We start from the raw sequence: 27,835 nt of genomic DNA, 5'->3' as shown, positions 1-27,835 counted from the left end.
ATTCCAGAGTATATAGGTTCCAGTGTTAGGCAGGCAGGGTAGTGTACGTCGCTGTATACCCATCAGTGCAAGGCCTGCAGGCACTGTATGGGTGTATATAGATCATTGCATGCATCAAGAGGGTCCATTCCCTTCCTGTGTTCTGGTGCTGCTGCTACCTGTAGGATATATTGGCTGTATATACCTGGCCCCAGGGGTAATTGCAATACAGGCCACACATTCTTCTGTGTGGTAACTCCGTGGCGGCTCATATCCGTGTGTGCTCAAAGTTTGGCCAGTTTACGGCATTTTTCTTTTCTTGTCCTGGGTGTCACAGTACTGATATACAGCACTAGTTAGCCAAAAAATAAAAAAAACAAGGCACACGTTTGTCGTAGTGGTATCGCCTGCCAGCTGATATCTGTGCGTGCTCAAAGTTTGGCCAGTTTAGGCCAAAACATTGTATTGTTTTTGCAGTCTGTTAACATAATTATTAAATCTGATAAGCCAAAAACATTTTTACCTAAAGTCCAGATAGGTAAAAGTGTGGTTTTCAAGCACACGTATCACATACAAGTTGGCTTCCAATTCTGCCATTTGTAGTGAACGTGTATAAGATTCTAGCCCATTTACAATGGGCATGGTGTATGGCAAGGGACGGGGAAATGGACGTGATGGTGATGGTGCAGGCCGAGGCCGTGGGCAAGCTGAAATTGGCCCAGCGAAAACACCCACATCTTCTCGCTGGACCTTAGTGTCTGAATTCCTAGGGGACCGCGGCAAGACAGCACTATTGAAGCCCGAGCAGTGTGAAAAGGCTGTTGGTTGGATAGCGGATAATACTTCCAGTTACCTATCCACCACCACCAGCACCCTGTCTTCCACTAGGTCAAGTCACAGTAGACGTAAATCTGGACCGCATATTCCTCACCCTGATCCTCCTTCCTCCCACCATGCTGAGTGCCCTGAGACAACTGATACCACATTCGGACACTCCAAAGAGCTGTTCAGTTTTCAATTTGGAGATTCGTGCCTCTCACCCGGTCCACTTGAAGTGGGGCAAGATGATATTCCATGTAGCAATGCACAAATCTTTGAGCAGCCATGGTCACAAGAGGTGGATGATGATGGAGCACAATTGCCGTAAAGTCAGGAGGAGGACCCGGGTGCGGAAGTGGAAGATGAGGTGGTGGATGATGTAGTAACAGACCCAACCTGGCAGGAGGACATGCAGAGCGAGGACAGCAGCACACAAGGGAGGTAGGCATCACACCACTTCAGGCAGCAAAAAGCAGTGTGGAGGCTACAGACAGTAGGCGTGCAACCGTTCCCCGTAACACCTACATGGCGGAAGTTGTCAGTCCAACTGTTAGGTCTTCCCGAGTCTAGTTGTTTATTAAAGACTCTGTCGATAACCCCAAACAGTTCATTTGCAACACCTGTCATGCCAGCATCAGCAGGAATAGCAAAACTACCAGCCTTACCACCACCAGCATGATCAGGCACATGGCAGCAAAGCACCCGACTTTGTGGGCCAAACCCCAGGCTGCAGTAACAGTGTCTGCGGGTGACACCACTGCTTCTTCCACTGTTGTGTGTTATGATGAGTCACCGAAGGAGGAAAAAACAAAATACTAGCTAAGTCCAGAAAAACCAGAGAGATTGGCAGCTATCGGATTGCAGACCCCTGAACCTATCCACAACAACTAGCAGTAGCCGTGGGGGGTTCCTACGGTGCCCTAGACCCCTCGATCACAGCCGGAGAACTACATAGCCTAAAGACAGAAAGGGGAAAAGCTAAACTGCCCCAGAGCAGACCCCAAAGCAATAGGCAGCCCCCAACATATAATGACGGTGAAGCAAGATGAAAACACTAACACAGATAGAAAGACAGGTAGAGCAAATGATGGGGCCCAAGCTAACTAAAGTAGGACAGGACAGGAAAGCTGCTGTCTGCCATCCGCAAAACCCCTATCCAAAATGTGCCAACCGACTGATAGGAAAAACAGGCCCTGAAGTCGCTAGGCTTCAAAAGACTAAATCAGCACTCAGGTATATTCTGAAGACAGAGCAAAAGATCAACAGATCAGAGACAAAAATGGAATTCAGCTCACCCCCGGCCGGGGATGGCAGAACTCCCAAAAAACAAGGCAAAACAAACACAAAACTGAAGTGTATAAAGCAGAGCAGAAAAACTTGGCTTTGAGACGCAGGAATCAGACTGGTCTCCAAGAATCCAGCAGGATCACCAGCAAGAAAGAAGGGCGTCGGCTGCCTTATATCCAGTCCTCAATTCCAGCCACCCAGTCATTATCTAGCTGCTCAGGTGTTTGGTAATCAGCCTCACTACCTTCCTTCACAAAAGGAGGGAGTTCATCAGACCTCAACAGTGAAGGGAAAAATGAACTCACAACAGTACCTCCCCCTTGAGGAGGGGTCACCGAACCCTCATCCATGCCACCAGGGCGATCCGGGTGAGCCCGATGAAAGGCACGCACCAATCTTTTGGCATGAATATCAGAGGCAGAGACCCAGGAATTATCCTCCTGACCATAACCCTTCCACTTAAACAAATACTGGAGTCTCTGTCTAGCCAGACGGGAATCCAGTATCTTCTCTACCTCATATTCCATGTTACCTTCGACCAATACAGGGTCAGGAGGTGCCACCACAGGAACTACTGGTTCAACAAACCTCTTCAACAAGGACTTATGAAACACATTATGAATTTTACATGTGACAGGAAGAGCCAAACGAAAAGAGACCGGATTAATAATCTCCAAAATCTTGTAAGGTCCAATAAATCTAGGCTTAAACTTAGGAGAAGCCACCTTCATAGCGATATTTTTTGATGACAACCAAACCATATCACCCACCTTAAACTGGGGACCAACGGTCCTACGCCGGTTGGAAAACCGCTTGGCCTTTTCCTGGGAGAGAGACAACTTATCCACTACTTGGTCCCAGATCTGGTGCATTCTCTCCACCACAGTGTCAACACCTGGGCAGGCAGAAGGCTCCACCTGCCCTGAAGAAAATCGAGGGTGAAACCCAAAGTTACAAAAAAAAAGGTGACATCAAAGTGGCAGAACTAGCTCTATTATTTAAAGCAAATTCGGCCAAGGGCAAAAATGAAACCCAATCATCCTGATCGGCAGAAATAAAACATCTCAAATATGACTCCAAAGTCTGGTTTGTTCTCTCCGTCTGCCCATTGGTCTGAGGGTGAAACGCAGAGGAGAAGGACAACTGAATTCCCAGCTTGGAACAGAAAGTCCTCCAAAATCTAGACACAAACTGAACTCCTCTGTCAGATACAATGTTCTCAGGAATCCCGTGCAAGCGAACCACCTGTTGCAAAAACAAGGGCACCAACTCAGAGTTAGATGGCAACTTAGGGAGTGGTACAAGATGGACCATCTTAGAGAATCTATCACAAATCACCCAAATAACAGTCATTCTCTGAGAGACAGGCATATCAGAGATAAAAATCCATTGAAATATGGGTCTACGGGCTCCTGGGCACCGGCAAAGGCATCAACAAGCCACTAGAGCGAGAACAAGGTTAAGACTGGGAGCAAGTCCCACAGGACTGCACAAAATTCCTGACATCATGAGACAAGGCGGGCCACCAAAAAAAACGACTCACCAGATCTCTAGTACCAAAAATACCTGGATGACCAGCCAATGCAGAGCAATGAACTTCAGACATCACTCTTTTCCTCCACTGGTCAGGAACATACAACTTTCCACTGGGACAACGCTCAGGTTTGTCCTCCTGAAACTCTTCCAGAGCACGTCTCAAATCGGGCGAGATGGCAGAAAGAACTACCCCCTCGCCTAAGATGGTAGCAGGCCTAGTCACAACAGGAGAATCAGCAAGGAAACTTCTAGAGATGGCGTCTGCCTTGACATTCTTAGTGCCCGGAAGAAAAGAGACCACAAAATCAAAACGTGTGAAAAATAAGGCCCACCTAGCCCGTCTAGGATTCAAGCGCTTGGCCGACTCCAGGTAAATCAAATTCTTGTGGTCAGTAAGGACCACGACTTGGTGTTTGGCTCCCTCCAACCAATGTCTCCACTCCTCAAATGCCCATTTCATGGCCAACAGTTCCCGATTCCCCACATCATAGTTACGTTCGGATGGGGAGAGCTTTCGGGAAAAGAAAGCACAAGGATTCATTTTAGATGTCACAGGATCTTTTTGGTACAACACCGCTGTTGCACCAATCTCAGAAGCGTCCACCTCCACCTGAAACGGGAGTGAGACATCAGGTTGCCCCAAAACCGGAGCAGAAGTGAATCTTCGCTTCAGCTCCTGAAAGGAAGAAACAGCCTCCGGAGACCAATTCAGCACATCAGCACCCTTCCTAATCAAATCAGTCAATGGCTTGGCAATACCAGAAAAATTAGCTATAAATTTACGATAAAAATTAGCAAAACCCAAAAACTTCTGGAGGGCCTTCAAAGAAGTGGGCTGAACCCAATCATAAATGGCCTGTACCTTGGCCGGGTCCATTTCAATAGTTGACGGAAACAAAATAAATCCCAAAAATGAAATCCTCTGTACCCCAAAAAGGCATTTCGATCCCTTGACATACAGGGAATTCTCCCTCAAAATCCGGAACACAGTCCGAACATGTTCCACATGAGAGTTCCAATTCTTGGAGAAGATCAAAATATCATCCAGATAGATGATCAAAAATTTATCCACAAAGTCTCGGAATATATCGTTCATGAAGCACTGGAAGACAGAAGGGGCATTAGTGAGCCCAAAAGGCATCACCAGGTACTCAAAATGTCCCTCCGGAGTATTAAACGCCGTCTTCCATTCATCCCCATGCTTAATGCGGATAAGATTATACGCCCCCCTGAGGTCAAGCTTGGTAAACCAGCAAGCACCTTTAACTCTGGAGAATAGATCAGAAATCAGGGGTAACGGATACTGATATTTAATAGTAATTTTGTTGAGGGCACGATAGTCAATACAAGGCCTTAATGAACCATCCTTTTTAGCCACGAAAAAAAACCCAGCACCTAAGGGTGAAGAGGATGGTCTAATATGACCCTTCTCCAACGACTCCTTAATATAAGATCGCATAGCCTCGTGCTCGGGTACAGATAAATTGAAAAGCCGACCCTTGGGGAATTTACACCCCGGGTTCAGCTCAATTGCACAGTCATAACTCCTATGAGGAGGCAAAGACGCAGACTCATTCTCACTAAATACATCATAAAAGTCCGCCAAATAGTCAGGAACATCATGCGAATGGGGAGAGGTGGAGAAAACAGGAGCATCACTAAGGGCACACCGACAACCCCAACTCACCACAGACAAAGATTTCCAATCCAGAACTGGATTATGGATTTGCAACCAGGGAAACCGCAGAACAATGGTATCATGCAAATTATGCAACACCAAATATCTGCAATTTTCTTGATGGTCTGGGGCGACCCGCATTACCACCTGGGTCCAAAACTGAGGTTTATTGTTCGCCAAAGGAGTAGCATCAATACCCCTCAAAAGGATAGGCGTCCGCAGAGGTGTCATAGGAAATCCACAACCTTTAGCAAAATCCAAGTCCATCAGGTTCAGAGCTGCTCCCGAATCCACAAAAGCCTTGGCGGAAAATGTGGACAGGGAGCAGATCAGAGTAATTGCCAGAAGAAACTTAGGTTGAACACCACCCACAGAAAACGTGTGTGCACAACGTTTCTCTCGTTTAGGGCAGACAGAAACAATATGCGATGCATCTCCACAAAAAAAACACAGCTTATTATGCCTTCTGAACACCTGATGTTGTGCCCTAGACAAAACTCTATCACATTGCATAGGCTCAGACATTTGTTCAACAGGTGGCAACATCTCTCGTGTAGTTTTGCGTTCACGTAAACGCCGATCCACCTGAATGGCTAATGACATAGAATCGTCAAGACCAGAGGGAACAGGAAATCCCACCATAGTATCCTTTACAGTTTCTGACAAACCCTTCTGAAAGAGAGCTGCCAAGGCACCATCATTCCAGGTAATAAGGACCACCCACTTTCGGAATTTTTGACAGTACAGTTCTGCAGAATCCCGACCCTGGCTTAATGCCAACAGGGTCTTTTCAGCTTGATCAATAGCATTAGGTTCATCATACAACAACCCCAAGGCCTGAAAAAATGCCTTCACATTATTCAGAATAGGATCATCAGGTTTCAAAGAAAACGCCCAATACTGGGGATCGCCGCGCAGCAAAGAGATGACAATTTTAACCTGCTGCGCGGAGCTCCTTGACGAGTTAGGCTTCAAAGCAAAAAATAATTTACAATTATTCTTGAAATTCAAGAATTTAGACCGATCCCCAAAAAACACATCAGGAGTAGGAATCTTTGGTTCAGCAGCATGTGAATGAGCAAGATAGGCTGAAATTCCCCACACTTCAGCAGCGAGCTGCTCCACACGTACAGACAATTGCTTCATCTCCATTGAGAGAAAAATTCCCCCTACGGCCTCAGAGATATAGAGGAAAAACATGCACACAAAAAAAAAAAAAATTCTGACACTTTTTTTTTTTTTTTTTTTTTTTTTTTTACAATTCTCTCCTGGTATTGAGTACCCTAGGATCTGCGGTATGGCTGGTGATTCTGTTATGATGAGTGTCACCAAAGGAGGAAAACACAAAATACTAGCTTTGTCCAGAAAAACCAGAGAGGTTGGCAGCTATCGGATTGCAGACCCTTGAACCTATCCACAACAACTAGCAGTAGCCGTGGGGGGTTCCTACGGTGCCCTAGACCCCTCGATCACAGCCGGAGAACTACATAGCCTAAAGACAGAAAGGGGAAAAACTAAACTGCCCCAGAGCAGACCCCAAAGCAATAGGCAGTCTCCAACATATAATGACGGTGAAGCAAGATGAAAACACTAACACAGATAGAAAGATAGGTAGAGCAAAAGATGGGGCCCAAGCTAACTAAAATAGGACAGGACAGGAAAGCTGCTGTCTGCCATCCGCAAAACCCCTATCCAAAATGTGCCAACCGACTGATAGGAAAAACAGGCCCTGAAGTCGCTAGGCTTCAAAAGACTAAATCAGCACTCAGGTATATTCTGAAGACAGAGCAAAAGATCAACAGATCAGAAACAAAAATGGAATTCAGCTCACCCCCGGCCGGGGATGGCAGAACTCCCAAAAAACAAGGCAAAACAAAAACAAAACTGAAGTGTATAAAGCAGAGCAGAAAAACTTGGCTTTGAGACGCAGGAATCAGACTGGTCTCCAAGAATCCAGCAGGATCACCAGCAAGAAAGAAGGGCGTCGGCTGCCTTATATCAAGTCCTCAATTCCAGCCACCCAGTCATCATCTAGCTGCCCAGGTGTTTGGTAATCAGCCTCACTACCTTCCTTCACCAGAGGAGGGAGTTCATCAGACCTCAACAGTGAAGGGAAAAATGATCTCACAACAGTTGTGCATACAAGCCAATCCCCTGTCCACGGTGCATGTGAAGATGCCTCCTGTCCTGCACCTGCCGTTGCGCACAGTCAAATAGCACCATCATCAAGCACGTCCACGTCCTTGTCCCAGCGCAGCCTTCAGTTGTCCATACCCCAGTCATTTAAACGTAAGCGTAAATACGCAGCCAACGCCCCACAGGCCACAGTACCCAATTCTCACATTTCTCGTCTGCTTGCAGTCTAAATGTTGCCTTTTAGACTCGTGGAGACGGAAGCTTTCCGCAACCTGATGGTGGCTGCCATCCCAAGGTACTCTGTCCCCAGCCGCCACTATTTCTCCCTCTGTGCCGTCCCGGCATTACACAAACACGTGTCCCACAACATTACCCGTGCCCTCAACAATGCAGTTACTGGGAAAGTGCACCTAACCACGGACACGTGGACAAGTGCTTGTGGCCAGGGATGGTACATCTCGCTGACGGCACACTTGGTTAACATAGTGGAGCCGGGACCCAGTCAGACCTTGGGATGGAACATGTCCTCCCGACGCCAAGGATTGCGGGCCCAACGTCAATCAGGGTTGCCCCCACTGTGTACAGCTCCTGCACCTCCTCCTCCTCTTCAGCCTCCATGTCAGAAATGAGCACATCAGTCACAATCTGGAAGCTCTGCCAAAGCCAAGCGGCAACAGGCTGTGCTGAAACTAATCTGCTTAGGTGACAAACCGCACAATGCTGAAGAGTTGTTGACAGCTCTGAAAGAGCAGGCAGATGTGTGGCTGACACCTAAATCTCCAGCCAGGCATGGTTGTCTGTGACAATGGCAGGAACCTGGTGGCGACTTTGAGGCGAGGCGAACTGACACACATACCATGCCTGGCGCATGTGCTGAACCTCGTTGTTTAACGTTTTCTAAAAAGCTACCTGGAGCTGTCAGACCTCCTGATTAAAGTACACCATCTGTGTGCACATTTTAGAAAGTCAGCTACAGCTTCAGCCGCCCTTGCTGTGCTTCAGCAGCGATTGCAGATTCCGGCTCACCGACTGGTGTGTGATGTCCCCACGCGTTGGAACGCTGCACTGCATATGATGGAAAGGATTTGTGAGCAGAAGCGGGCAGTTGTTGAATACCAGCATCAACAAGGCTGTCGTTTTTCAGGCTTGACTCCACACATAAGACCTCAGGAGTGGACATGGATGTCAGACATACAGTATGTACCATCCTCCAAAACTTTGAGGAGTCCACCAAGATGGTGAGCGGCGATGACGCCATATTTAGTGTCACCATCCCGCTCATCTGCATTCTGAAAAGCTCTCTGCTCACAATGAAAGAGAAGGCATTGCAGGAGGCGCACGAGGACATGGAGCAAGGAACGATACAGGGTGATTACACACAGCCCAGCCTTGTGTCATCCCAACATGGATTGGTTGACAATGAGGAAGAGAGGAGGAGGAAGAACAGGAGCTATTTTCATGCGCTATAGACGGTACTACAACCACAACTGTCATGCCGTCTGTTCAGCGTGGATGGCCTGAGGAGGAGGAGGACACCTTGGTTATTCGTCCTGTTGGTGAGGAGACGGAAGGCTTGCCTGTTACCAGTCTTGTACGCATGGCTGACTTTATGTTGCGCTGCCTTTCCCGTGACCCTCGTATTGTCAAAATATTGGGTAACAGTCATTACTGGCTAGTGACTCTTTTAGACCCATGGTACAAGGATAACTTTCAATCTCTTGTTCCAGAGGTAGACAGGTGTAACAAAATGGTGCAGTACCAGAGGGCCATTGTTGCAGAATTATTTAAAAAATTCCCAACTCAAAACGCTGGTGGCAGAGATAACAGTTCGTTGGCCAACCAAGGAGTATAGGCGAGACAGACACAAGTGCACTCCAGCAGAGGCAGGGGAACACTGGCAAAGTTCTGGGACAGTTTACTAAGACCGTCCCATCGCCCTGGGGCGTGGGGTAATCTCACAAGGAATGCAATCTTCTCTAAGATGCTGAGGGAGTACCTTGCTGACCATACCAACATCCTTTTAATTATTGGGTATCCAAGCTGGACACGTGGCATGAACTGGCTCTCTACGCCTTGGAGGTCCTGGCCTGCCCTGACGCTAGCGTTTTGTCCGAGCAGGTTTTCAGAGCTGCTGGTGAAATTATCACAGATAAAAGCATTCGCCTTTCTACGGAAAATGCAGACAGGCTGACTCTAAGGCTATGTGCACACGTAGATTTTGGTCCTGCGGATTTTTCCGAGCGGATTTGTAAAAATCTGCAGGTAAAATCTTAGGTCAAAAGACCTGCGGTTTACCTGCGGTTTAGCCCTGTGGTTTCACACCTCTACAATGGAGAAGGTGGGAAACCACAGCGGAATCCGCACAAAGAATTGACATGCTGCGGATTTGAACCCGCAGCAAATCCGCGCGGAAAAATCCGCAGCATGTGCACAGCGTTTTTCAGTTTACCATTGAAAACAATGGTACTGTACATCGCACCTAAATCTGCTGCGGACCCGCAGCTCCTGAAACGCTGCGGATCCGCAGCAAAATCCGCACCGTGTGCACATGGCCTTATAAAAATGAACAAGGGATGGATTGGGCCTGACTTCTCGACACCACCAAGTGATGACAACGAAGCATAAACTCCAATGTAGTGTTTTTCTGGGAGGTGTATTCCCATGCACCTCTTCACGACCAAACATGGATATATGCTCCCTGATTTTGGCTATTTGGTGTCCTCCTCCTCCTCCTCCTCATCCTCACCGTCCACCACCACTTCAACACCAGGGTGAACGTACTCAGTCATGCTTCAGCCACTCTATGTTTTGGTAAGGGTGTTATGATGCCCATCATCAAAATACAAAAAATATTTACACACCCACAGGGGAAATGTTTGCCAACTCATACACAAAGTGTATGGGCATTCCAAGTCTAGGAGACCCGCTCCTAGAAATTGGGCCTATTTTTTTAATCAGGCCTTCCTCCACGTCCAGGGTCAGCGTTAGGGGCAGGCAGGCCAAGCAGCTGCCTAGGGCCCCCCACTTCCCCAAGGGGCCCCCAGCTAGCAGCACATCACGCAGCCGCTATGAGGCCCCAGTGAGACAGGGGGCCCGCCTGCCCCCAGCGCCAACTCCCCCGGCCGCCGCCGCATTGAACTATACCGGCGACTGCTGGTACAGTTCAATGCAATGATGGAGGAGAGAGAGTCAGCCGATGCTCCCTCTCCCATCATTCCCCGCTCTGCCTCTGACACTGCGGGTGCGCGATGATGTCATCGCACTCTCACTGTGTGCCAGGTAGAGGAGGAGACAGGAGCCGGGAGCAGCGCGGGAAGGTGAGGAGTGTCTTTTTTTAATATATCAGTGTGAGTACTGGACTGTGGGGCCATTCGGGGGGGGCAGCTACTGTATATACCATGCTGGGCTCTATATACCATGCTGTTCTATATACCATGCTGGGCTTTACAGTATACCATGCTGGGCTATATACTATGCTGGGCTATATACCATGCTGTTCTATATACCATGCTGGGCTATATACTATGCTGGGCTATATACCATGCTGAGCTATATACCATGCTGGGCTATATACTATGCTGGGCTATATACTATGCTGGGCTATATACCATGCTGGGCTATATACCATGCTGGGCTATATACTATGCTGGGCTATATACTATGCTGAGCTATATACTATGCTGGGCTATATACTATGCTGGGCTATATACCATGCTGGGCTATATACTATGCTGGGCTATATACTATGCTGGGCTATATACCATGCTGGGCTATACCATGCTATGCTATATACCATGCTGGGCTATATACCATGTGGTGCTGGGCTATATACCATGGTGGGCTGTGCTATACACCATGGGGTACTGTGCTACATACCATGGTGGTGCTGTGCTATATACCATGTGGTGCTGGTCTATATGCTGTACCATGCTGAGCTATATACCATGCTGGGCTATATAATATGCTGGGCTATATACCATGTGGTGCTGGGCTATATACTAGTCTGGGCTATATACCATACTGGGCTATATACTATGCTGGGCTATATACCATGTGGTGCTGGGCTATATACCATGCTGGGCTATATACCATGTGGTGCTGGGCTATATACCATGTGGCGCTGGGCTACATACCATGCTGGGCTGTATACCATGAGCTGTTGTGCTATATACCATGTGGTGCTGGGCTATATACCATGCTGGGCTATATACCATGTGGTACTGTGCTATATACCATGGTGGGCTGTGCTATACACCATGGGGTACTGTGCTACATACCATGGTGGTGCTGTGCTATATACCATGTGGTGCTGTGCTATATACCATGTGGTGCTGTGCTATATACCATGTGGTGCTGTGCTATATACTGTGTGGTGCTGTGCTATATACTGTGTGGTGCAGGACTATATACCATGTGGGGCTGTGCTATATACTATGCAGCTGTGTTATACTGTATACCAAGAGGGGGTATATTTTACATTATATTCTATGGGGGAGGCTGTGTTCTATAATATGGGGGGTTACATTATATTCTACGGGGAGGTGGGCTGTATTATATTTTATTTGGGGCTACATTATATTCTATGGGGGGGCTGTATTATATTTATTATATTCTATGGGGGGTGATTGCATCATACCCTATGAGGGGCTACATTATACCATATTAGAAGGCTACATTGTGTTCTATGGGGGCTGCATTATATTCTATGGGGGGGCTAGATTATATTGTATGGGGGCTTTATTATATTCTATGGGGCTGCATTATACTATATGAGGAGGGCTACATTGTATTCTATGGAGGGGCTACATTATACTCTATGAGGGGGTTGCCATATATTCTATGGAGGGGCTGCATTATATTCTAGGGGGGGTTACATTATATTCTGTGGAGTGGCTGCATTATACTCTGAGGGGTAGCTGCATTATGCTCTAAGGGGTGGCAGCACTATACTATAAGAGGGGGGCTGCATTATATTCTATGGGGGTTACGTTATATTGTATTGTGGGGCAGCATTATACTCTGTAGGGTGGCTGCATTATGCTCTATGGGGTGGCTGCATTATACTATATGTGGGCTGCATTATACTATATTGAGGACTATGGGGAATGCATTATATGAAGAACTATGGGATGCATTATACTATGGGAAGTGAATTGTACTACATGGATGACTATGGCGGTGCATTATACTATATGGAGCACTCTGAGGAGTATATTATACTATATGGTTGACTGAGCAGTCTATTATACTATATGGAGGGCTACGAGGAGTGCATTATACTATATTGAAGACTATGGGGAGTGTATTATGCTATATGGAGGACTATAGGGAGTGTATTATACAATATGGAGGACTATGGGGCACATTATATTATATGGAGGACCATAGGGAGTGTATTATACAATAGGGAGGACTATAGGGAGTGTATTATGCTATATGGAGGACTGAGGAGTGTATTATACTATATGGAGGACTATGGGGCACATTATATTATATGGAGGACTATGGGGTGTAAACTGTAGATGTGCTGCTGATAACATGATACTGTATGGTGATCTGTGAGTGATCCATTAGTGATCATTCTGTCCCCATCATTCTTTCTCAGACGGTGGAAAGAGGCCGGGAAACAAGTGTTGAACGACTTCAATATTGTCGATCACACTCATTTAGCGTCCTGAACTCAGCGCACGTAACTGCAACCAAAATGCTTCTGTGTGATATGCAAGATGTTAGAATTTGGGGCCCCATTTTAAACTTTGCCAAGGGCCCCACTTTTCCTAAAACCGGCCCTGTCCACGTCTGATCATCCACCACCACTAGATCAAAAGGGTTTACGTGTTCCGTGCAGCTACAGCCAGTGTCGCATTTTTAACAAGGGTGGGTGGTTAGGCTGTGCGTAAAAGACTTGTTCTGAAAAAGGTTGAGGTGTACCCCACAGGGGAAATGTTTGCCAGCCCATACACAAAGTGTATGGGCATTCCAAGTCTAGGAGACCCGCTCCTTTAAGAGGCCCTCCTCCCTGTTTCTTCCAAGGGGGATTTGGGGTTATTGGGGTGCATATGACTTGGTAGCAGGGCAGGCCTTGCAGTCATTGCAGCAATTTTTATGGAAGCCCTCGTGGACATCTTGTGAAAGGGGTACTGTGGTGCGCCGTAATTCTTGGCAGCCCATCCTCTCACTGCATAGTTTCAGAGATCCACTGTTTAATAATGGCCCTTTAAGCAGATTAATGCTGCCTGATGCCCAGGTAAAAATTGTCTCTGTTAATTTTTTGAGAGTCCCTCCTTCATAAATGAAGCAAGATGTGTCTGCTGATGTGTCACACACCACATGGCCGGCTGGGGTTGGTAAATGTTACAATGACATTTCCCAGTGAATGGATTTGTCTTGGTTGAAAGCAATGTTAAAGTTGAAAAACGCTTCAAAAACGCTACGTGTGAACACAGCCCAAGTGGGGGAGGAATATTTTGGTCTGGTGTTAATTATTTTGCCTTATATACAAGTCATTAACCTGGAAAGGATGCACCTTCACATATTTCCCAGCCAAATCCGTTTTGGTTTCGTTTTTGTAGGTTTTTTGGTGCACCCGTAAAAATGGCATGAAACTCTGACAACATTGCTTACAGCTGTGACCTAGGAGTCAGGAATGCTGCCAGGGGCGATCCCCATGATGTCCCCGTGTCATTTGAGCAGTGTTTCCATAATTTTACGGCGTTTTTACACCTTAAAAGGATCCCCGAGGGGGATCGCGGCAAAAATGCTCTGGTCTCCCACAGACGTACATTGGGCTCGCTGTTCTGTCCGAGTACCCGGGTATTCCAAATTGCTCGACCCGAACAACGAGCACCCGAGCATTTTAGTGCTCGCTCATCACTACTCGTTGTCTTCATCCTCTGATCCCAAGAGCGGCGGTGTCACCGCAGCACTCACCTCACTGAGCGTCTCCGACTGTCTCTTCACGTGGATATTCACAGGGGTCTCGTACACACTGGTGAAGGTGTTAATCTTTGGATTATGCCTGGAAAAGAAACAGGTACATCTGACAAAACAACATACATGGAGGAGTAAGACACAAGACACAAACACAATAAGCAAATGCCCTGCAGTAAATAAATCACAATAAAAGCCGTCCCACCACGTCACGGTGACCCTAATCGGGACGGTCCTAACCTCTGCTATTAAAACCTTACCATATATCAAGTGACGGACATGGGGATAGAGGCCAAGAAAGACTAAGGCCCCGACTAATGGACACGCAGCCATGGGGAGCTGTATAAACGTAATGTCCACCTCCAAGAAAAGGGAGGTCACAGCTTTACCTGCACCAAATGCAGAAACCCCCAAACAACCTAAAGACATTAACTGGACTCTACGAGGTTGGTGTGCATGCAGCGTGTAGATGTGTGTTCACACTGGCCACCAAACAGAAAAAAACCTTGAGGTTAGGACCATCCCAGATTAAGGTCACGATGACGTAGTGGGAAGCCTTTAACTTTTTTTTATCAAAATTATGTTAACTAATCACCTTATATTATTCTCAAGCACTATTGCTATTTATTTACTGAGGAGGATTCGCTTCATATGTTTTTATCATGGGCTTTGTATGTTTAGTGAGGAGGGCGAACATGCACCTAAACACTGCATGTACCAATTTATACTCCAGCTTCCCTCTTTACGTTTTCATATATGCAGTACTATAGATTATACAGGGAGCTCCCCCTAGTGGTGACTGCAGACAGGATCTTATCATGTATCTCTGTATACAGAGAGCTCCCCCTAGTGGTGACTGCAGACAGGATCTTATCATGTATCTCTGTATACAGGGAGCTCCCCCTAGTGGTGACTGCAGACAGGATCTTATCATGTATCTCTGTATACAGGGAGCTCCCCCTAGTGGTGGCTGCAGACAGGATCTTATCATGTATCTCTGTATACAGGGAGCTCCCCCTAGTGGTGGCTGCAGACAGGATCTTATCATGTATCTCTGTATACAGGGAGCTCCCCCTAGTGGTGGCTGTAGACAGGATCTTATCATGTATCTCTGTATACAGGGAGCTCCCCCTAGTGGTGGCTGCAGACAGGATCTTATCATGTATCTCTGTATACAGGGAGCTCCCCCTAGTGGTGACTGCAGACAGGATCTTATCCTGTATCTCTATATACAGGGAGCTCACCCTAGTGGTGGCTGCAGACAGGATCTTATCATGTATCTCTGTCTACAGGCAGCTCCCCCTAGTGGTGACTGCAGACATGATCTTATCATGTATCTCTGTATACAGGGAGCTCCCCCTAGTGGTGGCTGCAGACAGGATCTTATCCTGTATCTCTATATACAGGGAGCTCCCCCTAGTGGTGGCTGCAGACAGACTCTTATCATATATCTCTGTATACAGGGAGCTCCCCCTTGTGGTGGCTGCAGACAGACTCTTATCATGTATCTCTGTATACAGGGAGCTCCCCCTAGTGGTGACTACAGACAGGATCTTATCATGTATCTCTGTATACAGGGAACTCCCCCTAGTGGTGGCTGCAGACAGGATCTTATCATGTATCTCTGTATACAGGGAGCTCCCCTTAGTGGTGGCTGCAGACAGGATCTTATCCTGTATCTCTTTATACAGGGAGCTCCCCCTAGTGGTGGCTGCAGACAGGATCTTATCATGTATCTCTGTATACAGGGAGCTCCCCCTAGTGGTGGCTGTAGTTTTGTCTCTGCCCCCTTCTGTCTTCTGTTTGGAAGGACAACATCATTTTAAGGGCAATGTTCAGAAGGTTAATTGCACATCAACAGTGAAAGTAATTGCCCCCCAAAACTTACGCCTGGCAGAACGGTTTCTTCTGGAAACTGACAAAATTGTTGACAGTGAGGATCATTTTGCAGACTTCACAGTGGAAGCACGCCTTGTGCCAGGTCTGAAAGGAGTAGACAGGAAGAAATGAGAAATATGCAGGAAGCCCCCCGACCTTTCCACCACTGCAATCTCATGTAAGGTTTCGAGGATCATAAAAATGGCGCTGGGACCATCAGTGGTGGTGAATGTCAGATCGGCATAAAGCCACGCTGACCAATCACACAGAGGCGCAAACCCTCCAGAGCTGCGCACAGTGCGCGCACTGGAGACGTGTAAGTGCTCAACACCTCCGGTAACATGAGATCAGGACAAGATGTGACCGCCAAATCCTCCAGATAAAATTAGAGAAACAAGAAGACTTTCTAAGAAGAAACCGGAACCAAAATCAAAGTGCAAAGTCCAACACTGGAAGCAAAGTTACCCAGGTTATAGCAGCTATACATATAATTATATACAAGTGATGCTCAGGTTATACCAGCTGTATATATATACAGTAATTATATACAGGAGATGTCCAGGTTATTCCAGCTGTACATATATACAGTAATTATATACAAGAGATGTCCAGGTTTTACCAGCTGTACATATATAATTATATACAGGAGATGCCCAGGTTATACCGGCTGTACATATATAATTATACACAGGAGATGCCCAGGTTATACCGGCTGTACATATATAATTATATACAGGAGATGCCCAGGTTTTACCAGCTGCACATATAAAATTATACACAGGAGATGCCCAGGTTATACGAGCTGTACATATATAATTATATACAGGAGATGCCCAGGTTATACCGGCTGTACATATATAATTATATACAGGAGATGTCCAGGTTATACCAGCTGTACATATATAATTATATACAGATGTCCAGGTTATACGAGCTGTACATATATAATTATATACAGGAGATGCCCAGGTTATACCGGCTGTACATATATAATTATATACAGGAGATGCCCAGGTTTTACCAGCTGTACATATATAATTATATACAGATGTCCAGGTTATACGAGCTGTACATATATAATTATATACAGGAGATGCCCAGGTTATACCGGCTGTACATATACAATTATATACAGGAGATGCCCAGGTTATACCAGCTGCACATACATAATTATATACAGGAGATGTCCAGGTTATACCAGCTGCACATATATAATTATATACAGGAGATGCCCAGGTTATACCAACTGTGCATACATAATTATACACAGGAGATGCCTGGGTTATACCAGCTGTACATATATAATTATATACAGGAGATGCCCAGGTTTTACCAGCTGCACATACATAATTATACACAGGAGATGCCCATGTTATACCAGCTGCACATATATAATTATATACAGGAGATGCCCAGGTTATACCAGCTGTACATATATAATTATATACAGGAGATGTCCAGGTAATACCAGCTGTACATATATAATTATACAGGAGATGTCCAGGTTATACCAGCTGTACATATATAATTATATACAGGATATGCCCAGGTTATACCAGCTGTACATATATTATTATATACAGGATATGCCCAGGTTATACCAGCTGTACATATATAATTATATACAGGAGATGCCCAGGTTATACCAGCTGTACATATATAATTATATACAGGATATGCCCAGGTTATACCAGCTGTACATATATAATTATATACAGGAGATGCCCAGGTTATACCAGCTGTACATATATAATTATATACTAGAGATGCCCAGGTTATACCAGCTGCACATATATAATAATATACAGGAGATGCCCAGGTTTTACCAGCTGCACATATATAATTATACACAGGAGATGCCCATGTTATACCAGCTGTACATATATAATTATATACAGGCGATGCCCAGGTTATACCAGCTGTACATATATAATTATATACAGGAGATGTCCAGGTTATACCAGCTGCACATATATAATTATATACAGGAGATACCCAGGTTATACCAGCTGCACATACATAATTATATACAGGAGATACCCAGGTTATACCAGCTGCACATATATAATTATATACAGGAGATGCCCAGGTTTTACCAGCTGCACATACATAATTATACACAGGAGATGCCTGGGTTACACCAGCTGTACATATACAATTATATACAGGAGATGCCCAGGTTATACCAGCTGTACATATATAATTATATACAGGAGATGCCCAGTTTTTACCAGCTGCACATACATAATTATACACAGGAGATGCCCATGTTATACCAGCTGTACATATATAATTATATACAGGAGATGTCCAGGTAATACCAGCTGTACCTATATAATTATACAGGAGATGTCCAGGTTATACCAGCTGTACATATATAATTATATACAGGAGATGCCCAGGTTATACCAGCTGTACATATATAATTATACACAGGAGATGCCTGGGTTACACCAGCTGTACATATACAATTATATACAGGAGATACCCAGGTTATACCAGCTGTACATATATAATTATATACAGGAGATGCCCAGTTTTTACCAGCTGCACATACATAATTATACACAGGAGATGCCCATGTTATACCAGCTGTACATATATAATTATATACAGGAGATGTCCAGGTAATACCAGCTGTACCTATATAATTATACAGGAGATGTCCAGGTTATACCAGCTGTACATATATAATTATATACAGGAGATGCCCAGGTTATACCAGCTGTACATATATAATTATATACAGGATATGCCCAGGTTATACCAGCTGTACATATATAATTATATACAGGAGATGCCCAGGTTATACCAGCTGTACATATATAATTATATACTAGAGATGCCCAGGTTATACCAGCTGCACATATATAATAATATACAGGAGATGCCCAGGTTTTACCAGCTGCACATACATAATTATACACAGGAGATGCCCATGTTATACCAGCTGTACATATACAATTATATACAGGCGATGCCCAGGTTATACCAGCTGTACATATATAATTATATACAGGAGATGTCCAGGTTATACCAGCTGCACATATATAATTATATACAGGAGATACCCAGGTTATACCAGCTGTACATATATAATTAGGGTGGATCAAGGAAATGCTGTAGATATAGTATATCTTGACTTCAGCAAAGCATTTGACAAAGTCTCTCATACAATCCTTATTGAAAAAATGACTAAGTATGGAATGGACAAGGCAACTGTTAGGTGGATTCATAACTGGCTTAGTGATCGGACCCAAAGAGTGGTCGTAAATGGCTGCACATCCAGTTGGAAGAATGTCTCAAGTGGGGTACCACAGGGCTCTGTCCTGGGCCCTGTATTGTTCAACATCTTTATCAACGATTTAGATGAAGGAATTGAGGGTAAACTGATTAAATTTGCTGATGACACAAAGCTAGGAGGGATAGCTAATACTAGAGAAGAGAGAGAGAGGATTCAAAAAGATATAAATAAACTGGAGAAGTGGGCAGCAACAAACAGAATGGTTTTTAACAGGGAGAAATGCAAAGTACTACATCTGGGCAATAAAAATGAAAAAAGCATATATAGAATGGGAGGAATAGGGCTAAGTGACAGCACATGTGAAAAAGACTTGGGTATACTAATAGATCACAGACTGAATATGAGTCAACAGTGTGATGCAGCAGCAAAAAAGGCAAATGCAATTCTAGGATGTATTAACAGAAGCATACAGTCTAGATCACGTGAAGTCATTATTTCCCTCTACTCCTCTTTGGTCAGACCTCATCTGGAATATTGTGTCCAATTTTGGGCACCACATTTTAAAAAAGACATCAACAAACTGGAGCAAGTTCAGAAAAGTGCGACCAGAATGGTGACCGGTCTGCAAACCCTGTCTTATGAGGAAAGGTTGCAGGATTTGGGAATGTTTAGTTTGCAAAAGAGAAGACTGAGAGGAGACTTAATAGCTGTCTACAAATATCTAAAGGGCTGTCACATTGTAGAAGGATCAACTTTATTCTCATTTGCACAAGGAAAGACTAGAAGCAATGGGATGAAGCTGAATGGGAGGAGACACAGATTAGATATTAGAAAAAACTTTTTGACAGTTAGAGTGATCAATGAGTGGAACAGGCTGCCACGAGAAGTGGTGAGTTCTCCTTCAATGGAAGTCTTCAAACAGAGGCTGGACAGACATCTAACTGGGATGATTTAGCGAATCCTGCTTTGAGCAGGGGGTTGGACCAGATGGCCCAGGAGGTCCCTTCCAACTCTACGATTCTATGATTCTATGATTCTATGATTCTATGAATTATATACAGGAGATGCCCAGGTTATACCAGCTGTACATATATAATTATATACAGGAGATGCCCAGGTTATACCAGCTGTACATATATAATTATATACAGGAGATGCCCAGGTTATACCAGCTGTACATATATAATTACATACTAGAGATGCCCAGGTTATACCGGCTGCACATATATAATAATATACAGGAGATGCCCAGGTTTTACCAGCTGCACATACATAATTATACACAGGAGATGCCCATGTTATACCAGCTGTACATATATAATTATATACAGGAGATGACCAGGTTATACCAGCTGCACATATATAATTATATACAGGCGATGCCCAGGTTTTACCAGCTGTACATACATAATTATATACTAGAGATGCCCAGGTTATACCAGCTGCACATATATAATTATATACAGGAGATGCCCAGGTTATACCAGCTGTACATATATAATTATATACAGGAGATGCCCAGGTTATACCAGCTGCACATACATAATTATATACTAGAGATGCCCAGGTTATACCAGCTGCACATATATAATTATATACAGGAGATGCCCAGGTTATACCAGCTGTACATATAGAATTATATACAGGAGATGCCCAGGTTATACCAGCTGTACACATATAATTATATACAGGAGATGTCCAGGTTATACCAGCTGTACACATATAATTATATACAGGAGATGCCCAGGTTATACCAGCTGTATGTATATAATTATATACAGGAGATGCCCAGGTAATACCAGCTGTACATATATAATTATACACAGGAGATGCCCAGGTTATACCAGCTGTACATATATAATTATATACAGGAGATATCCAGGTTATACCAGCTGTACATATATAATTATATACAGGAGATGCCCAGGTTACACCAGCTGTACATATATAATTATATACAGGAGATACCCAGGTTATACCAGCTGTATATATAGAATTATATAAAGGAGATGTCCAGGTTATACCAGCTGCACATATATAATTATATACAGGAGATACCCAGGTTATACCAGCTGTACATATAGAATTATATACAGGAGATGCCCAGGTTATACCAGCTGTACATATTTAATTATATACAGGAGATGCCCAGGTTATACCGGCTGTACACATATAATTAAATACTGGAGTTGCCCAGGTTATACCAGCTGCACATATATAATTATATACAGGAGATTCCCAGGTTATACCAGCTGCACATATATAACTATATACAGGAGATGCCCAGGTTATACCAGCTGCATATGTAATTATATACAGGAGATGCCCAGGTTATACCAGCTGCACATATATAACTATATACAGGAGATGTCCAGGTTATACCAGCTGCACATATATAATAATATACAGGAGATGCCCAGGTTTTACCAGCTGCACATACATAATTATACACAGGAGATGCCCAGGTTTTACCAGCTGTACATACATAATTATATACTAGAGATGCCCAGGTTATACCCACTGTACATATATAATTATATACAGGAGATTCCCAGGTTATACCAGCTGCACATATATAATAATATACAGGAGATGCCCAGGTTTTACCAGCTGCACATACATAATTATACACAGGAGATGTCCATGTTATACCAGCTGTATATATATAATTATATACAGGAGATGACCAGGTTATACCAGCTGCACATATATAATTATATACAGGCGATGCCCAGGTTTTACCAGCTGTACATACATAATTATATACTAGAGATGCCCAGGTTATACCCACTGTACATATATAATTATGTACAGGAGATGCCCAGGTTATACCAGCTGCACATACATAATTATATACTAGAGATGCCCAGGTTATACCAGCTGCACATATATAATTATATACAGGAGATGCCCAGGTTATACCAGCTGTACACATATAATTATATACAGGAGATGTCCAGGTTATACCAGCTGTACACATATAATTATATACAGGAGATGCCCAGGTTATACCAGCTGTATGTATATAATTATATACAGGAGATGCCCAGGTAATACCAGCTGTACATATATAATTATACACAGGAGATGCCCAGGTTATACCAGCTGTACATATATAATTATATACAGGAGATATCCAGGTTATACCAGCTGTACATATATAATTATATACAGGAGATGCCCAGGTTACACCAGCTGTACATATATAATTATATACAGGAGATACCCAGGTTATACCAGCTGTATATATAGAATTATATACAGGAGATGTCCAGGTTATACCAGCTGCACATATGTAATTATATACAGGAGATACCCAGGTTATACCAGCTGTACATATAGAATTATATACAGGAGATGCCCAGGTTATACCAGCTGTACATATTTAATTATATACAGGAGATGCCCAGGTTATACCGGCTGTACACATATAATTAAATACTGGAGTTGCCCAGGTTATACCAGCTGCACATATATAATTATATACAGGAGATTCCCAGGTTATACCAGCTGCACATATATAACTATATACAGGAGATGCCCAGGTTATACCAGCTGCATATGTAATTATATACAGGAGATGCCCAGGTTATACCAGCTGCACATATATAACTATATACAGGAGATGCCCAGGTTATACCAGCTGCACATATATAACTATATACAGGAGATGCCCAGGTTTTACCAGCTGTACATATATAATTATACTGTATACAGGAGATGCCCAGGTTATAACAGCTGCACATATATAATTATATACAGGAGATGCCCAGGTTATACCAGCTGCACATATATAATTATATACAGGAGATGCCCAGGTTATACCAGCTGCACATATATAATTATATACAGGAGATGCCCAGGTTATACCAGCTGCACATATATAATTATATACAGGAGATGCCCAGGTTATACCAGCTGCACATATATAACTATATACAGGAGATGCCCAGGTTATACCAGCTGTATATATATAATTATTTATAGGAGGTGCCCAGGTTATACCGGCTGTACATATATAATTATATACAGGAGATACCCAGGTTATACCAGCTGTACATATATAATTAAATACAGGAGATGCCCAGGTTATACCGGCTGTACATATATAATTATATACAGGAGATGCCCAGGTTATACCAGCTGTACATATATAATTATATACAGGAGATGCCCAGGTTATACCAGCTGCACATATATAATTATATACAGGAGATGCCCAGGTTATACCAGCTGCACATATATAATTATATACAGGAGATGCCCAGGTTATACCAGCTGCACATATATAATTATATACAGGAGATGCCCAGGTTATACCAGCTGCACATATATAATTATATACAGGAGATGCCCAGGTTATACCAGCTGCACATATATAACTATATACAGGAGATGCCCAGGTTATACCAGCTGTATATATATAATTATTTATAGGAGGTGCCCAGGTTATACCGGGTGTACATATATAATTATATACAGGAGATGCCCAGGTTATACCAGCTGCACATATATAATTATATACAGGAGATGCCCAGGTTATACCAGCTGCACATATATAATTATATACAGGAGATGCCCAGGTTATACCAGCTGCACATATATAACTATATACAGGAGATGCCCAGGTTATACCAGCTGTATATATATAATTATTTATAGGAGGTGCCCAGGTTATACCGGCTGTACATATATCATTATGTGGCATAGCTGGAGCCTCCGTCCTCTACAATACAGAGATTTCCCAACAATCGTTCCTTTCTCTTACACCTGCTCTATATTTGTCCCGGGTTGTATCTAGTTCTGCAGCTGAGATCCAGTCGGGGCACATAGAGCGGCGTCACAATACCGCACACACCCTATGGGCACATACATGGCTGGTTTTGGGAGCAGTTATTTTTTTGACATCATGGAAAGCAAATAACAGAGACGTGAAGAGCAGAAATAATACGAGAATATACAGGAGCTTCTCACACAATCAGAATATCATCTAAAAGTGGATTTATTTCAGTTCTTCAATACAAAAAGTGACTCTCCTCTGTTCTATAGAGTCATTACACACAGAGGGATCTATGTCACGGGTTTATTTCTGGTAATGTTGATTATGGCTTACAGCCAATGAAAACCCAAAAGTCATTATCTCAGGAAATTAGAATACTTTATAACACCAGCTTGAGAAATGATTGTAAAATCCGAAATGTTGTCCTACTGAAATGTATGATCAATACTTGGTCGGGCTCCTTCTGCATCAATTCCTGCATCAATGCGGCGTGGCATGGAGGCGATCAGCCTGGGGCACTGCTGAGGGGTTATGGAAGCCCAGGTTGCTTTGATAGCAGCCTTCAGCTCGTCTGCATTGTGGGGTCTGGTGTCTCATCTTCCTCTTGACAATACTCTATAGATTCTCTATGGGGTTAAGGTCAGGCGAGTTTGCTGCCAATCAAGCACAGTGATACTGTTGTATGTACACCAGGTATTGGTACTTTTGGCCGTGTGGACAGGGGCCAAGTCCTGCTGGAGAATGACATTTCCATCTCCATAAAGCTTGTCGGCAGAAGGAAGCATGAAGAGCTCTAACATGTCCTGGTAGACGGCTGCGCTGACTTTAGTCTTGATAAAACACAGTGGACCTACACCAGCAGATGACATGGCTCCCCAAACCATCACTGATGGTGGAGACTTCACCCTAGACCTCCAGCAGCTTGGATTATGGCCTCTCCACTCTTCCTCCAGACTCTAGGACCACTGGCCACAGTCCGGTTCTTCTTCTCCTTGGCCCAGGTAAGACGCTTCTGGCGTTGTCTATTGGTCATGAGTGGGTGACACAAGGAATGTGACACTTGTAGTCCATGTCCTGGATACGTCTGTGTGTGGTGTGAAGCAATGACTCCAGCAGCAGTCCACTCCTTGTGAATCTCCCCCACATTACTGAATGGCCTTTTCTTAACAATCCTTTCCAGGCTGCGGTTATCCCGGTGCTTGTGCACCTTTTCCTCCCACACTTTTTCCTTCCACTCCACTTTCCATTAATATTCTTGGATACAGCACTCTGTGAACAGCCGGCTTCTTTAGCAATGACCTTCTGTGGCTTCCCCTCCTTGTAGAGTGTGTCAGTGACGGCCTTCTGGACATCTGTCAGGTCAGCGTAGTGATGAGCGAGTATACTCGTTGCTCGAGATTTCCCAAGCATGCTCAGGTATCCTCCGAGCAGGGCCGGCATCAGCACCCAGACAAGTGCCGGGGCCCTGGCGAGACGGAGGGGGGCCCACTCACACTGTCTGGGATAAAGTACATAGCTCCCAATGGTCGCCGCCACGCCCCCCATGCACCGACCACCGCAGCCCTGATAAATCCCTGGGAATAGGATTCTCTGCACGCACAGGACCTGTGATGAGGTCACAGGAGTATAGGAGTCAGGGGTCACATGATCAGGAGCGTCGGTGTATGCAGGACTCTGCTGCGCTGGTTGTCATGGTGCTGGATGAGGTAAAGTTTAGGTGTGGGGTCAGGAGGGGTTAGGCTGAGTTCACACGTGGCGTTTTTTTCGCGTTTCATCGGCGGTTTTTATCGCGCGATTTTGCAGCGAAAACTAAGCATTCCATGCATTCCTATGGGATTCCGCAATGCTGTGCTAATGCTGCGGTTTTTACCGCGGCGGAATCGCTTCGCGGTAAAAACCGCAGCATGCTCATTAATTTTGCGGAATCGCGGCGATCCCGCACCCTTAGGAATGCATTGTTCTGCTTACTTCCCGCATGTGGCTGTGCACACCATGCGAAAAGTAAGCAGAACAATTGCAGATGGTACCCACGGTCCGGAGGAGAGGAGACTGTCCTCCGGGCTTTGGGTACCATATCCCTAGAATTTAAAATAAAAAATATTGTTATTCTCACCCTCCGACGTCCCGCGCAGCCTTCCCGCCTCTCTCCACGCTCCCGTTCCCAGTAATCCTTTGCGAAATTGCTCGCGATGGCGTCCGTTCTCGCGGGATCGCGAAGTCTCGCGGTCATTCGCACGACGTCATCGCGAGTGACCACGAGACGTCGCGATGCCGCGAGAGCGTACATCATCGCGAGCATTTTCGCAAAGGATTACTGGGAACGGCTGCGCGGGACGTCGGAAGGTAAGAATAACACCATTTTTTATTTTTTTTTTACATTTTATCTTTTACTACTGAAGCTGCATAGGCAGCCTCAGTAGTAAAAAGTTGGTCACACTCGTCAAACACTATGTTTGACGAGTGTGACCAACCTGTCAATCAGTTGTCCAAGCGATGCTACAGATCGCTTGGAAAACGCTAGCATTTTTCAAGCTAATTACGCTTGCAAAATGCTAGTTTTTCCACAGGAAAATCGCGGGAATTTAAAATGCGATTTTCCCGCGGAATGGAATTCCGGAATTCTCACGGTAATTTCCGCGAGAGTTCCGGTACGTGTGAACTTAGCCTAACAGGGTGGATGTAGCAGCGCTGTGTGTGTACAGAGGCGTGTGTACAGAGCAGAGCCGCGTGTGTATGGAGCGGACCTGCTTGTGTACGAGGTGTACGGAGCGGAGACGCGTGTGTACGAGGTGTAGGGAGCGGAGCCACGTGCGTATGGGGTGTACGGAGCGGAGCAGAGACAGGTGTGTACGGGGTGTACAGAGTGAAGCCGCATGCGTATGGAGCGGAGCCGCGTGTGTACAGAGCAGAGCCGTGTGTATACAAGGTGTACAGAGCGGAGCCATGTGTGTACGGGGCATACAAACCTGAACCGTGTGTGTATGAGGTGTGCAGAGCCGTGTGTGTGCGAGGTGTATGGTGGGGAGCATTCATACCTCCCAACCGTCCCGGATCCAGTGGGACAGTCCCGATTTTGAGAGAGAGACTGCCCCAGCCAGGAGTTTACTTTTAACACGGACACAGGAGTACACGGAGGAGCCTCAAGGAGCAATTTAAAACTCGCACGTGACGTTCTACCGGAAGTGACGTGCTGGAAGCTCACCGGAAATTAGGTAATTTCGGGAGGAGATTGTGACGGAACCATGGAGGCACTTCAGGGAATGCTTCAGATCCATCACAGTGTGCTCCTCCAACAGTGTGAACAGCGGGATCGCCTTGGAATCGAGGATGCCGGCCATGTGAGCGGATCATGATATGTCCTGCATCGGGAGGCTCAGGTGAGCACTACAATGGGAGCCGGGCTGCTATGGTATCTTTATAGAATCTTTCTTTCTCTCTCTGTTTCTTTCTCTCTCTCTGTTCTTTCTTTCTCTCTAATCTTTTTTTCTTTTCTCTCTGTTCTCATTCTTTCCCCTCTTTCTTTCTCTCTCTCCGTTCTTTCTTTCCTCTCTTTCTCTCTCTCTGTTCT

At 44.9% G+C, this 27,835-nt stretch overlaps 1 protein-coding gene across 2 annotated transcripts in view; it reads right to left on the bottom strand.

Annotated features, from left to right (window-relative positions):
• Positions 1-27,835, bottom strand: part of NRAP (nebulin related anchoring protein) — a 188,470-nt gene that overhangs the window by 154,669 nt on the left and 5,966 nt on the right. For both annotated transcript variants that reach the window (XM_073556640.1, XM_073556641.1), the window contains exons 2-3: positions 16,254-16,348; positions 14,366-14,453 (exon numbers count right to left, since the gene is read on the bottom strand). In XM_073556640.1, the coding sequence (XP_073412741.1) occupies positions 14,366-14,453; positions 16,254-16,348 (183 nt within the window). The remainder of the gene's footprint in view (positions 1-14,365; positions 14,454-16,253; positions 16,349-27,835) is intronic.

The sequence above is a fragment of the Dendrobates tinctorius genome, unplaced genomic scaffold (genome assembly GCF_039654945.1).
Source record: "Dendrobates tinctorius isolate UK_male_01 unplaced genomic scaffold, ASM3965494v1 ptg000236l, whole genome shotgun sequence".
NCBI classification, from domain to species: Eukaryota; Metazoa; Chordata; class Amphibia; order Anura; family Dendrobatidae; genus Dendrobates; species Dendrobates tinctorius.
This window is presented reverse-complemented; position numbering and strand designations above follow the sequence as displayed.